Here is a 13,814-nt window from a genome sequence, read left to right as displayed (position 1 = left end):
GATTATCACTACATGATTCATTCTTTAAGTGATGGCATTTCTCTTTGGTTTTTCCTAGTTGTAGACATAAAACATTACATGTAGTTCGGTTTTGTACCTTTTCTTTATATTTATATCTTAACCTTGCCTAGTTGACCTACAGGCTTCTCAAACATAGGATTTTTATCTTTTTCATCACAGTTGCTCCCTTATTTTTGTCCTGTAAACACACTTTGATGTGTAAGTTATTGTAGGGTTTTGATAAGTGTATGACTAAATAGCAGTTTATATAATAAAACAGGTACTGTGGCAAGCGCTGGACATACAAATTATGGGTCTGTTAAGCGTGAGAGAAGTAGATGGTTCGTTATTGGGAACAGATAAATAACCAAATATCCTATAGGACAATAATTGCCTTAATAGAGCACATAGTACTGGTTGCAGGTACATAAAAGAGTGAATAACTATCCAAGGACTGGAATGAGTGAAGTAGTAACTGAGCTGAGCTGACTTATTAAAGTGTGGGTGAGAGTTCTGTCCAGGTATTGCTAGGGCATTCCAAGGGATGGCATGTGGGAAAACATAAAACGTAAAAGAAATGCACGTTTGATATGGAAGATTATTTGGTATTGGAGAGGTTGAGAGTTTGTATTTTAGGCAGTGATAAACCATTATTATTATTATTATTATTATTATTATTATTATTATTATTATTATTATTAAAGTAAAGGAGCAGTGCAGTTTACAATTTGGAAGCATCACTGTCGTCAGGTTGGAGAGGATTACGGGACGTGTGATTAGAGCGAGGGATATCAGTGAGGAGGCTGTAAGAACAGTTCATGTTAAAGATGATAAAGGCCTGAACTAAAGCATTGGCAGTATAGATTGCCAATGCTTTAGTTTTGGGGGCAATTTTGAGAGATTCTTCAAAGTCAAAATTGACAGGCCTTGTGGTTGGTTGGTTGATTGAATGAGGTTTAGGAAGAACTCATTACTGCATCACATGGTTCTGGTTAGAATGGCTGACTGTTACTGACATTTAACCAAGATAGGGAATAATATTGGGAAAAGATTATTAAAATAATATTGTTCATTTTGGGACAGGTTGGATGTGAAATTGGATGGAGCATCCACTGGGGAGATACTTCATTGGAAATAGAGCTTTGGAAATCGGGAAAGCAATTGGGGAGATTAAGTTGTGTGTTTGGATTCATCAGAAGATAGATGTTGAAGTGAAGGTAGTAGGTACAATTAAAGGGAAAGCATGTTGACTGAAAAGAGAAGGTGGCTGAAGACAGAATCCAGCAACTCTAGTGTTTACCACTAGAACATGAGATGGCTTGATAAGTTCTTAGGCTCATAATAAACTGAGGCTATAACAGTTTTTTTATTTCTTGAGTAGTGAGCGCAAAGAGTACTGTTCGAAAAACGTTTTAAAATATTTCTTTTGGGATTGAATGAAGTAGATCCATAGAAAGAAAAAAAAAAGATCTAAAACTTTTGGTTTTAATCTGTATCTATTTTAGATTGATTCTCTGAAAGATGCCTTTGCCAGCACTTCTGAAGGTAAGAAATTCAGCTGATCTATCATGAAGTGTTTGAGATACTTAGAATTAGGTGTGTGTGTGTGTGTGTGTGTATGAGTATTCCTTAAGAGTAAGTGAAGGCTTATCCAGCTCTGCAGGCGAGTTCTAATGCACCTACTAACACTGATGTTGCTGTGTGAACAGGGCGAGCTTTGGTGCCTCTGTTTTCTCTTTTCCTTACCTGTAAAATAGGGACAGTCACATCTACCTTGTTTACACCCCAAGATTATTGGGAGAGAATATAAATGAAAATACAAAAACAGTTTACAGAGCTCAAGGTAATATGGAAATGTAAGGAATGAATATTGACAAAGTTATTTCATAATTTAGAGAAAGATAACTGACATTGTTTCTAGGTCTAATGTGAGAGAAAGGAAGTGTGTAATCGTGGGGATATACGTGAATAGCATAGTTCTTGCATTTCTGTGAATTTTAGTAGGCAGTCCTTTGAGTACGTAATCAATTAATTGTAGCTTTGCTGTTTTTCCTCAGGTCACGATAAAACACCAGTTTCCACTCGAACTCGAAGTAGCCATCTGAAACGGCCGAAAATCGGAAAGCGGTTTCAGGATTCTGAGTTTACTAGTTCTCAAGGCGAAGATGAAAAGACGCCTCAGACTTCACCTACATCTTCAGTAAACAAGTAAAGTCTTGTTTATTTTGCTCTCGTTATTTTGTTTATTCTCCTTTTTATATCGTTAGTATTTAGTATTTAAGGTGGAAGCTATTATTTAGTATTTGTGTAACAAATGACCTTGGTGTAGGAGTTTGTATTTGAATTCTTTTACAAGATTATTGATTACACTTACCAATGACATCATTTTGACAATGTTGTAGGGAGAAGTTGCTCATGATTTAATCTCCCAGGTGTGAAAATCCAGGAGCATATTCAATTGATTGATTATCCCAAATGTGTCGTTATCACCAACCTTGAACTTGACAGCAGTTATAGGTTCAAATAAATGCTGAGGTGTGATCAAATTGAAAAACCCTCAATTTTACATTATAACTGATTCATTTCACTGGGTCATTGCAATAAAATAAATCAGTAATAACCATAAATAGTGCAATCAGCTCCTTTTAATCAACAGAACACTTGGGTCAAAACTTTATTCTTTACCTTCCTTTCATTCTTAAAGAAAGCAAAATTCTTAATTTTATAGTAAAATTACACTTGCCCTACTTGTCCTACCATCTGTTCCTGAGTCAGCCATTCATAACTTTTTCATTTTAGCTGTGAAATTATTTTACTTAGGTAGATAATTTTGTAACTGTGCTAACTTTGTTATGTAAATAATTTTACATTTGTGTAATTAAGTATATAAATGTTTTATTTTGTGAAAAATTCATGTTAAAGGCAAGTATAAATATTTAAATCTAGTAATTTGTGAAAAGAATAAGAAGAGTTTAGATAATTATGGTTTTCTCATTAAGCAACATTTTGATGTAGTATCCTTTTAAGCAGGAAATGTAACAATGCATTTTATTTATTTTTATTTTTTAAGATTTATTTATTTTTAGAGATAGGGGAAAGGGAGAAGGAGAAAGAAAGGGAGAGAAACATCAACAGGAGAGAGAAACATTGATTGGCTGCCTCTTGCACATGCCCCAACCAGGGACCAGGGTGCAACCCAAGCATGTGCCCTGACCAGGAATCGAACCAGCGACCTTTCACTTTGCAGTCTGATGCTAAACCAAGTGAGCCACGCTGGTCAGGGCTGCATTTCAACTGAACATCTCAGAATGATGTGGCATTTTGTTTGCTTTTCATAAACAGAACAGAACAGTAAGGGTAAATGCTTGAATGCTTACTCAGACACTACAAAGAACATAATTTCATCTTTGCCCTTGAAGAGTGCCTAGTGGTTTCTAATACACCTATCTGTCTGTGGCACAGGTTAAGAGAGCACTGCAAGGTAGATTGTGATGGTGCAATAATAGAAGTGCAATATGCTGTGGATGTAGGCAAGAGTGTGATTGATTCTAATTGAGAGGATGGAGATACTTGGTATTTGGGCTAGGGCTTCAAAAATAAGTAGAAGCTTAACGAGTCGAGTTGGAAAAGAAGACTTTCTAGTCCAAAGCTATGGTCCATAGACGAGATCTGGCTCACCACCTATTGTTGTAAATAAAATTTTATTGTAACACATCCATCCTCATTAGTTTGCATGTTTATTTTGGTTGCTTTTGCTTTACAGTGACAGAGTTGAGTAGTTATTCAGAGATCATACGGCTCATGAAACATAAAGGAACAGTTTGCTGACCTGAATCTATACCAGGAATAACCAAAGAACTTTCTGCAATGAAGGAAATGTTCTGTGTCTGATCTACCCACTATAGCAGCCACTACTCAGTAGGCCCATTGAGCACTTGAAGTGTGGCTGGGGCAGCTGAGGAACTGAATTTTTAATTTCATGTGTCTTGTGCCTACTGCATTGCATTGTGCAGATCTAGACTACAGGAATAACATGAGCAAATGCACAGAGATAGGAGGAATGTTGATACGGTAACTGTGACACAAGGTAAATGATAGCATTCACTAGGAGATAAAAATATAAGGGTCTGGTCATGCTAGGCTTTGAAAGGAGGTACACTTTATTCTCTAAGTTATAGAAAACCATCAGAATTTTTTGAGCTGGGCTGTCCCAAGTACAGATATGTTTATTAGAAACCCAGCTCCGAAAACCTTACTAATGAACAAATATTAAGATGAATTTGGGAAGAAAGTACAATGAGAATTCTCTAGAGAGAATTGGGCCTGAAAATGGGAATAGTAAGTTAGGGATATATTTGAAGGACATTTCGGAGGTAGAACTAAACCATATCATTTATGGTCCAAACATATTTTTGAGAAAGAAAGGGGCATTATAATATGCCAGTACTGGGATAAAAGCTGTAAACTGGACTATCTGTGGTAAACTAGGACATTCTGATAGAATGAGATGCGATCAGGTGTGGACAGAGGAAAACGAAGGTCTGGTTTACATGGTTTAAAAGATGGTGATATTATTCATTGAATGGAGAACAAGGTAGGACAGAGAACAGATTTGTAGGATGAAGAGACTGGTTTTGTACCCGTAAAATTTAAAGTTGTTGACTGAACTTAGTGATTTTCTAAAGTATTAACTTTATTAACAGATTTTTGAAATTCATATTTATCTTTCAAAAAGCAAGTAAGAATGGCTTTATTTTCTAGATTAGAGTCGACTGCACACACATCAGAGAGCTCAGAAGAATTCCTGGAAGAAGAACATGAACAGAGTATGATTGAATTTGAGGATGGAAGTAGTGATAAAGATGCTCGTTCGGCACCAGAAACTCAGCCACACCTAGAGAAGCAAGATGGTGAAAAGGTAGGAGATCACGTACTAAGTAAAATGAGTGGAAGTAAATGAAATGGTAACTTTCTTAATCATATATTGTTCGACAAAAATACTTAAGTACTTTAGAATCTCAGTAGAAATTGTATTTAAATGTTAAAAAGCATATATCTATATTAAGCGAATTCAGGTACTGAAATTGAGGAGAAGCTAACGTTACAGGTATAATTTTATATTTCAAACAGTTTATAAAAGTTTGCCTCACAACAAAGATAAAATAAACATTGTTTATTTAGTAAGGTAGTCAGTACATTTAAAATATAAATTGGCTTTGGGAATTAAACATACTTAAGAAGTCATAACAAATGATGCCTACCTTATAGAATCAGTTAGAATGCCTTAAGTTCCAACAGGTAATCAGTTTCAACCCAAGTTTGGTTAGATGTTTATGAATGAGTTTCCAGGGGGAAAAAAAAAAGCTATATTTGACTATAGATGATTAACAAATTCCTGGAGAAAAAAGAATTTTCATTTTCATTTTTTTTTAAACACTAGAATATCTGGCTTGATTTTTTTTCAGCTTCTCAAGTATTTGTCTCTGTCTTCTTTTATCTTCTCTACTTGTTTCCTGTCATTCTCTTCCTTTTCTTTAGTATCTTTAATATTTTCCTTTTTTCCAGATTTCTTCTTTTTTCTTTCATATGTGCTTAAGTTTCTTTAAAAACTCTTTACCTGTTGGCCCAGTCCAGCCAGTAGCTAAAGAAACTACATTACCAATTTTATTTTCTTAACTTACACCAATTTAGCTTCCTCTACTTCTTGAAACTATATTTTTAAATGGCATTTTTTTCTTTTCTTGTAGAAAACTGGGAAAATAAAGCACATATTTAAAAAAAGAGATTTATGGGTTGCTTCCGTATCTTGGCTATTGTAAATGACACTGCAATGAACATAGGGGTACTTACGTTCTTTCAAAGTAGTGTTTTGGGGTTCTTTGGATATAGTCCTAGAACTGGAATCGCTGGGTTTTAGCAGTTTTCTTTTTAATTTTTTGGGAAATTCTCTACTCTTTTCCACAGTGGCTGCACCAGTCTGCATTCCCACCAGCAGTGAACTAGGTTTCCCTTTTCTCTACATCGTTGCCAGGACTTGTTGTTTGTTGATTATTGATGATAGCCATTCTGACAGGTGTGAGGGGGTATCTTATTATACTTTTGATTCGTATTTCTCTGATGACTAGTGATATTAAGCAACTTTTCATATGTCTATTGGCAATCTGTGTGTCTTCATTGGAGGAGTATCTATTCAGGTCTTCTGCCCATTTAAAAAAAATTTTTTTGTTTATTTTATTTTTTATCAGAGAGGGGAAAGGAGAAAGAGAGGGAGAGAAACATCACTGTGTGGTTGCCTCTCACTCGTGCCCCCAACTGGGGACCTGGCATGCAACCTAGTAATGTGCCCTGACTGGGAATCGAACCAGCGACACTTGGCTCGCAGGCTGACGCTTAATCCACTGAGCCACAGCAGCCAGGGCCTTCTGCCCACTTTTAAATTGAGTATTTGTTTTTTGGTATTAAGTTGTCTGAGTTCTTTATAAATTTTGAATATTAACCCCTCATCAGATGTATCATTGGCAGATATCTTTTCCCATGCACTGCATTGTCTTTTTGTTTTGTTCATGGTTTCCCTTGCTGTGCAAAACCTTTTTAGTTTCATGTAGTCCCATTTATTTTTTCTTGTTTCCCTTGCCTGAGGAGATATAGCAAAAAACATATTGCTAAGAGAAATGTGTGAGATTTTACTGCCTATGTTTTCTTCTAGGGGTTTTATAATGGTTTTGGGTCTTACATTTAAGTCTGTAATCCATTTTGTGTTTATTCTTGTATATGGTATAAGGAGGTGGTTTAGCAACCCAAGTGTCCGTCAGTAGGTAAGTGGACAAAAAAGCTGTGGTACGTTTACACAATGGAGTACTACTTGGTTGTAAAAACTAATGAAATCTTTTTGCGACAGCATGGATGGTTCTAGAGGGTAATGTGCCAAGTGAAATAATTCAAACAGAGAAAGACAGATACCAACTTATTGCTTTTTTATAGTGGAATCTAATGAACAAAATAAAGATAGACTCATAGATACAGAGAATAGACTGACAGTTACCAGAGGAGAGGGGGTTAGGAGGAGTAAGTAAAAATGATGAATGAATTAAGCAGTACAAATTTGTACTTACTGAATAGTCACAGAGATGTAGATTATAGCATATGAAATATAGTCAATAATATTGTGATAAATATGTATGGGGCCAGGTGGGTAGTTGAAGCAGCAGGGGGACCACTCTGTAAAGTACATGATGTTTAAAACCACGTTTTTTTTAAAGTATATTTTATTATGTTGTTACAGTAGTTCCAATTTTTTACCCCTTTTCTCCCCTCTGCCCAGTACCACACTTCCCTCCAGCAATCCCACCCCCATTAGTTCATGTCCATGGGTCATGCGTATAAGTTCGTTAGCTTCACCCTTTCCTATATTATACTTAACTTCCCCGTCTATTTTGTACCAACCAATTATGCTTCTTAATCCCTGCACCATTTCCCCATTTCTCTCCCTCCCCGCTCCCAGCTGATGACCCTCCAAATGATCCCCATACCTATGATTCTGTTCCTATTCTGGTTTGCTTAGTTGGATTTTGTTTTTATTTTTTAGATTCAGTTGTTGATAGTTGAGAGTTTGTTGTCATTTTAGTGTTCCTAGTTTTGATCTTCTCTTTCTTAAGTAAGTCCCTTTGACATTTCATGTAATAATGGCTTGGTGATGATGAATTCCTTTAGCTTTACCTTGTCTGGGAAGCACTTCATCTGCCCTTCTATTCTAAATGATAACTTTGCTGGATAGAGTAATCTCGGTTGTAGGTTGCTTTTCATCACATTGAATACTGCTTGCCTGTCCCTTCCTGCCTGCAGTATCTTTTGAGAAATCAGCTGATAGTCCTATAGGTACCCCTTTGTAGGCAACTCTCCGCTTCTCTCTTGCTGCTTTTAGGATTCTCTTTCACATTTGGCATTTTAATTATGATGTGTCTTGGTGTGGTCCCCTCTGGGTCCAGCTCGCCTGGGATTAAAAACTACTTTGCTGTACATCTGAAACTAATTGGGAATAATATTGAATGTAAACTGTAACTAAAACATTTTAAAAATAAAAAGATTTATGTGCACCTGGATGCTTATCAGCATATATATGTTTTTTTATTACACTATTAGACTGCACACACTTCATGTAACTGGTTCATTTGTCCAGCAGTGCATTGCGCACTAACTGTTGCAGGTCACCAGTGACACTTGGATTCAGTTCCACTGGATTTCCTCACCTAGATTGCTCTATTTTCCTCAAGTCTTTAGTCCCCTGGCTTTATAACACTACTGCATTTTGGTTTCTTGGTTCTCCTATCTGCAGTTTTGTTCAGGTTTTAGTTATATTTTGACTGTTCTGCTTTCTACTTTTTTCCCCTTTATTTTGGGACATTCTAAAAGACTCAGTTCTTGACTTTCTGCTCTTTTTGTTTTCATGCTCTCTCTTTTGATAATGCATCCAATCTAATGGCTCAATAAGGAGATGACCAGTAACTCTGGACTTTCAATATTTATGCAGAGTATAGTCTCATAATGCTACTTGCCTTCTCAATATTTATGTTCAGAGTGATGTCTTTTAAATTCAATATAATCTGTATTCTTATCACTGCTGTATTGAGCCTTTTTTCTTGTTTCTTATCTTTCATTATGTTCGCAAAACTAAAACTGGCTGGACTGAGTTTTTCTCTTCTGTTGCTTCTCACTTTTAGTTACCAAAATTAATATTTTTTTAAGCTTCTGCTCTTTCTCATTTACTTTTTTCCTTCCTTCCTAACATTTCTCCTACCCCAGTTGGTCCTGTTTATGAGTTTTATTATAATTATCTTCTGTGTGCAAACTATTCTTAATACTATTTGGCCAGATTAATTTTTCTAAGTTCCTGATTTCAATTTCCCTATGCAATAGATTATTTATGATTTTAGGGGTTCTAAATAATCCAGACAACTCTATTTCTGTACACTTGAGTGCATCAGTTTTCTTATTTTTAAAATGGTAATAAAATGACCTCTAATTATTAGACTATCACTAGGACTAGAAATATTAGCATTAAATAAAAGTGTTGTAAATTGATAAACATTGGAAGATTTTCAGAAATTGGGGCTTGTGTTACCAGATTACTTTTTTATGTTTTAAGGAGCAGGCTTATTCAGAAATGACCCGGGTTGACTAGACAATGAACTGAGATTGGGGACTCTTGTCTCCCTGCAAGAAGCTGTAGGCAGACTCAGCTTCACACAAGATTGCTAGTGTGTCTTCCCTCTGGCAGGGTAAACTGTAACTTCCCACACACCCCAGAGGTACCAAGTGCTGGACAGCTGGTGTTCTCTAAAGAGGTGGTACCACATCTAGACTCTCTCTGGTGCCTTATTACTGAAAAGGTTCCTCTAGTTTCCCCTTTCGCCTAATAAGGCTGTTCTTTAACCCCTGCCCTGTAATAGGGTTGAATTTATCTTGAGTCCTGGTGTATGACAGATAGGTACTGAGAATGGATCCACCTTGCACAACAAATATGTTAGTCCATAATTGTGTCCTGACTTATTTTTCCTCCCCAATCATGTAGGAATCTGAATTAGAGCCTATGAATGGTGAGATAATGGATGATAGTCTTAAAACCTCTCTTATAACTGAAGAGGAAGACTCCACTAGCGAAGTTTTAGATGAAGAATTAAAATTGCAGTCTTTTAATTCCAGCGAAGACCCTACAAATCTTGTTCCACTGGTGGTAGAATCTTCAAAACCCTCTGAGGCTATTGCACAGGATAAGGTAAGAGGGAAATAACTTTTTATAATTAATATATTCCAGTGTTGGTGACATGGCAGGGACAGTAGAGTATGTATATTTTCCTCCATCTTAAAAAGTACAGTCCTTTAGGAAAATTAAATTTTATACTAGATTGGTATTTTACAAAGATGCAATCAGTAGTATCCCATAAATTCAGATCTTTGTAACCTTATTCATTTTTACCTGATTTATGGTAACAAAATGAGTTTTACTTTGTAGAGGGAAAAGCTTAGAAAAATGGATAAAAAGTATTTACCAACTATTTGAATACCTATTGCTTACAGTAATTTTAATGTTTTAATTAGGGAGACAGATAAGATTAGTGGGAAAAACTTGATGGAGTATTTTAAAAGAAATTTAATTTTTATTTTGAGTATTTCAATTTAAGGCTAAAAATGTATAGCATTATTTTATTAGCATCTTACATAAATAAATAAAATTTCCATTGCTCTTACTTGTCATCTAACAAAACCAGTCACACTTAGTGGGGTGGCAGTGTCTAAGTCCCAGGGGACTCTTGGTTTTGGCTCCAGTAACAAGAAGAATGTAAAAACCTTTGAGTTGAATCTTGACTTTGAAGAATCTTGATATGAAGATCAAAATATCTAAAGTACTTTCTGAGGTAAAATTGTTCCTTTTACTATATCTTTAAAACAAGAACTTTATGTAGCCAAATTATCAAAAAGACAATGTTGAAGAAATTGGGTTGTATTCAGAATATATACATGACTAAATTATGAGTAATGATTAAAAGGCAGTTCATTGTCATTACATATTAGTTTCTAAGAATAATTTAGATAAGAACTATATTGCAAAAGTTTGTTCACCAGGTTTTTTATTTTTAGACCTCACATATAACTGACTCAGAAATGTTGCTAGACGAAGGCCCATCTGATGAAAAGGGGCACACAGAAGAGAAGCTGCCACTAGTTCCAAGAAAGAAGGCACACTTTGGGAGTTCAGACAGTGTTGCTACTATCCCAAATGAAGAGCGATCTGACAGTGGTTTTCCAAACTCGGTGATAGCTGAATTTTCTGAAGAATCGATCTCTGAAAATTTATCACCCAACACTACTTCCTCATTGGAAGACCAGGGTGAGGAGGGGCTACCTGAACCCCAGGAAACATCTACAGCTCTTCCTCAGAGTTCTTTGATAGAGGTTGAACTTGAAGATGTGCCATTTTCACAGAATGCAGGACAGAAAAACCAGTCAGAGGAGCAGTCTGAAGCATCTTCTGAGCAACTGGATCAGTTTACACAATCAGCAGAAAAAACTGTGGATAGCAGCTCAGAGGAAATAGAAGTGGAAGTGCCTGTTGTAGACAGGCGGAATTTAAGAAGAAAGGCCAAAGGGCATAAAGGACCTGGTAAGAAGAAGGCCAAGCTTGCCTGAATGAAGAAACATAAATGATAAATCCTCTCCTTTGTAACGTAGTTGTTTTTAAAGTATGGTAATAAGTAGCACGGGGCACAGGACAAAAATTCCAAAATTTCAATTTGAGCTTATTTATGATGCAGTTTTTCTCTCCCCCTTAGGACCTGAGATTCACCATTGTTTTTAATTTTTCAGGCTATTTTGTGTAATGACAGTTTTTTATTTTTATTAATCATGTTTCAATTTTGGGAAATCAGATCATACTATATTTTCTTTAGTAGTTGGGCATAGCTGATCATTAATATTTCAGGAAATGTAAATTAAAAACCTGAAAGTAGTAGGCTTTCCATTACTTGTGTGAGGATCACAGAAATCTTTTACACTAAGGGTTTTAAATAGTAAACTTGGTGAGGGTTCTAGAAGTTTTAGCTTAAATATCAAAACTAATCACCATTTTTTACAATGTAGGCATGCCTAAACAAAAATGTCAGTAAATTAGAATAAATATACTTTCAGCTAAATCAGAGCACAAATACAGAAATTTATGGTCAAAGGTTTATGAGGGTGGTATTGTGGCCTCTGAATTCATTGTTGCATAGATGCAGTTTCTTCCTTTGACCTCAATATCAGAATAGGTACAAACTTCCCAACTCACTCTTCACAACATCTAATATTAACAGGATTGCTAGGGATTTAACTCTGGCATGTAGGTACTAATATAATTATTTTAAAAACTTTTTGAAGTTGGGGCCTATACTTTTATCCTCACCTATTTAACATGAATACTTCAGAAGTATGAGAACCCTTCCTAACACCTCTTTAATCCTGCCAATGCCTTTATTCTAGAATCTTATATTCCCCTCAGCTTTCATCCATTTTCCTAACACACGGAGTGATTCCTGTCAAAAGACCTTACTGCCTGCCTCTCAGCTTATGCCCTTGGCATCCATTTCCGGGTAGGTACGAAACTGCACCCCATACTCAGACCTTCGTGGCAGGAGAGAAGCTGCCCTAGGACCTGTAGCTACCAGAGCTGAATAACATTGGAGGCATTAGTTGTCCTTTTGGTCTTGCTTTCTCTTGCTGTTCTGAGGACTGGCTACAAGCCGGCCTGCTCACTTGTGTTACTGTAGCAAAGGCCTTTGCCTAGGAAAAGGCTATAAAAAGATCCCTCAGCTGTTAATTTTTGTAATTTATTTAGAAATGAACAAAATGGTTGTTCTTAGAATCCAAAGAGAATCTCAAAACAATACTACTCTTTGAAGTATTAGGTGTACTCAGATGTGTACTTAAGTTGAAGAATGCTTTGAGACCATTTAGATCGTTTTTAGAACAAGCTTGGTCGTTAATGAAAAAAATGTTAGGACTTTTTGTTGTTATTTGAGGTGCTAAGGATTGATATTAAAAGGCTTTTTAGTCCACAGTCAGGTGATGTTACTAAGTTTTATTTTGAGATGTTGGTGTTTTAGAAATTCCTGTTAAAATCTTCAAGCAGGCAAAATAGCAAACCCTCCTATTCATTTTGCAATTTTGAGTACTTGTATCCCCAAATTTTCTTTAATTCTTGGTTAAGGTAAGCCAGATTTCATGCTAAATGGAAATTACAGCACTTTGGCTATTTGTTTTCTCAAAAAATGCTAAATAAGTAAGTGAAAGAAAAAGTATGAGTAATACCAGTCAGCTAACAAATGTTTATCTTGTCTTATATACTTTGTGAATTTCTGTTAAAACCACAAATAGGGAATTGAAGATTAAAATTTAGAAAGTTCTTTAATTCTTAACCTTTCCATTTTTATAACAGATAAAAATCTAACACTTAGATATTTTACTTTTTTACTTGGATTATTCATTGTTTTCTTTAAAAACGTGTAATTTAAGTAGGGCTCACTGACAATTCTTGATGTATGAATATATAGTTGGTGAGTTTACAAAAAATGTCTAGTTATTCATACATGATCACTAGGAACTAATAGTATAAGCTTAACGCTTGTTAAAACTTGTTTGGTTAATTCTTTAAAAAAGTGCATTTGGAGCAATTTTAAAACTTTTTCAGCACTCAAGAAACCTTGTTACATGTTATCTCTAACAGAGAATGTTATTCTGGCATTCATAGAAGCTGGAGGAGAAAAAGTTGGGTCACCTTGAAAAACCTGACTTTCCCATTCAGGAACATGTTCATTTTCAGTAAATGAGTTCTATACTCAGTGAGTATAGAATTTATATCAAAATGTATCAACAATGAAACTAAATAAGATTTAATAAGGTACTTAGTTTTACAAGGCATTAGAAACTTCCAGAATTAAAGAGGACAGAAAACTGACTTCAGCCAGCTAGTCCAGTTGTTGAGTGTCTGTAGTCCTTTGTGAGCAGTTTTCTGTTCAGAAGTCTTATTTGTGGAGAAAGGAGTTCACTTCAGTTTGTGTAAATACGTATATACTTCCTTGTGTAATATAAAGGAGTTATCAAAATTTTAGTTCTAAAGTTTATTCAATTGCTAGACATCACAAAAACACGTATATTTAAGAATTTATTATAAAGCTCCTCTACAACTTTTCTAGGTGAGAGGGTCTATTATGATTTTTTTATAAAATCAAATAGCATGACAGAATATCAGTCATCTGCTTAAATTGTGTCTTGTATCATGGTGT

The 13,814-nt window shown here is 35.4% G+C and overlaps 1 protein-coding gene across 1 annotated transcript in view; it reads left to right on the top strand.

The window, feature by feature from the left end:
- Positions 1-11,410, top strand: part of FAM169A (family with sequence similarity 169 member A) — a 38,493-nt gene extending 27,083 nt beyond the window's left edge. Inside the window, exons 8-12 of the mRNA XM_090276388.1 lie at positions 1,506-1,545; positions 2,058-2,208; positions 4,762-4,918; positions 9,569-9,772; positions 10,636-11,410. Coding sequence (XP_090132514.1) covers positions 1,506-1,545; positions 2,058-2,208; positions 4,762-4,918; positions 9,569-9,772; positions 10,636-11,184 — 1,101 coding nt within the window. The 3' untranslated portion in view covers positions 11,185-11,410. The remainder of the gene's footprint in view (positions 1-1,505; positions 1,546-2,057; positions 2,209-4,761; positions 4,919-9,568; positions 9,773-10,635) is intronic.
- The last annotated feature ends 2,404 nt before the right edge of the window (positions 11,411-13,814 follow it).

This window comes from Furipterus horrens, unplaced genomic scaffold (assembly GCF_987537825.1).
Source record: "Furipterus horrens unplaced genomic scaffold, mFurHor1.1.pri manual_scaffold_5, whole genome shotgun sequence".
In the NCBI taxonomy this organism is placed as follows: Eukaryota; Metazoa; Chordata; class Mammalia; order Chiroptera; family Furipteridae; genus Furipterus; species Furipterus horrens.
This window is presented reverse-complemented; position numbering and strand designations above follow the sequence as displayed.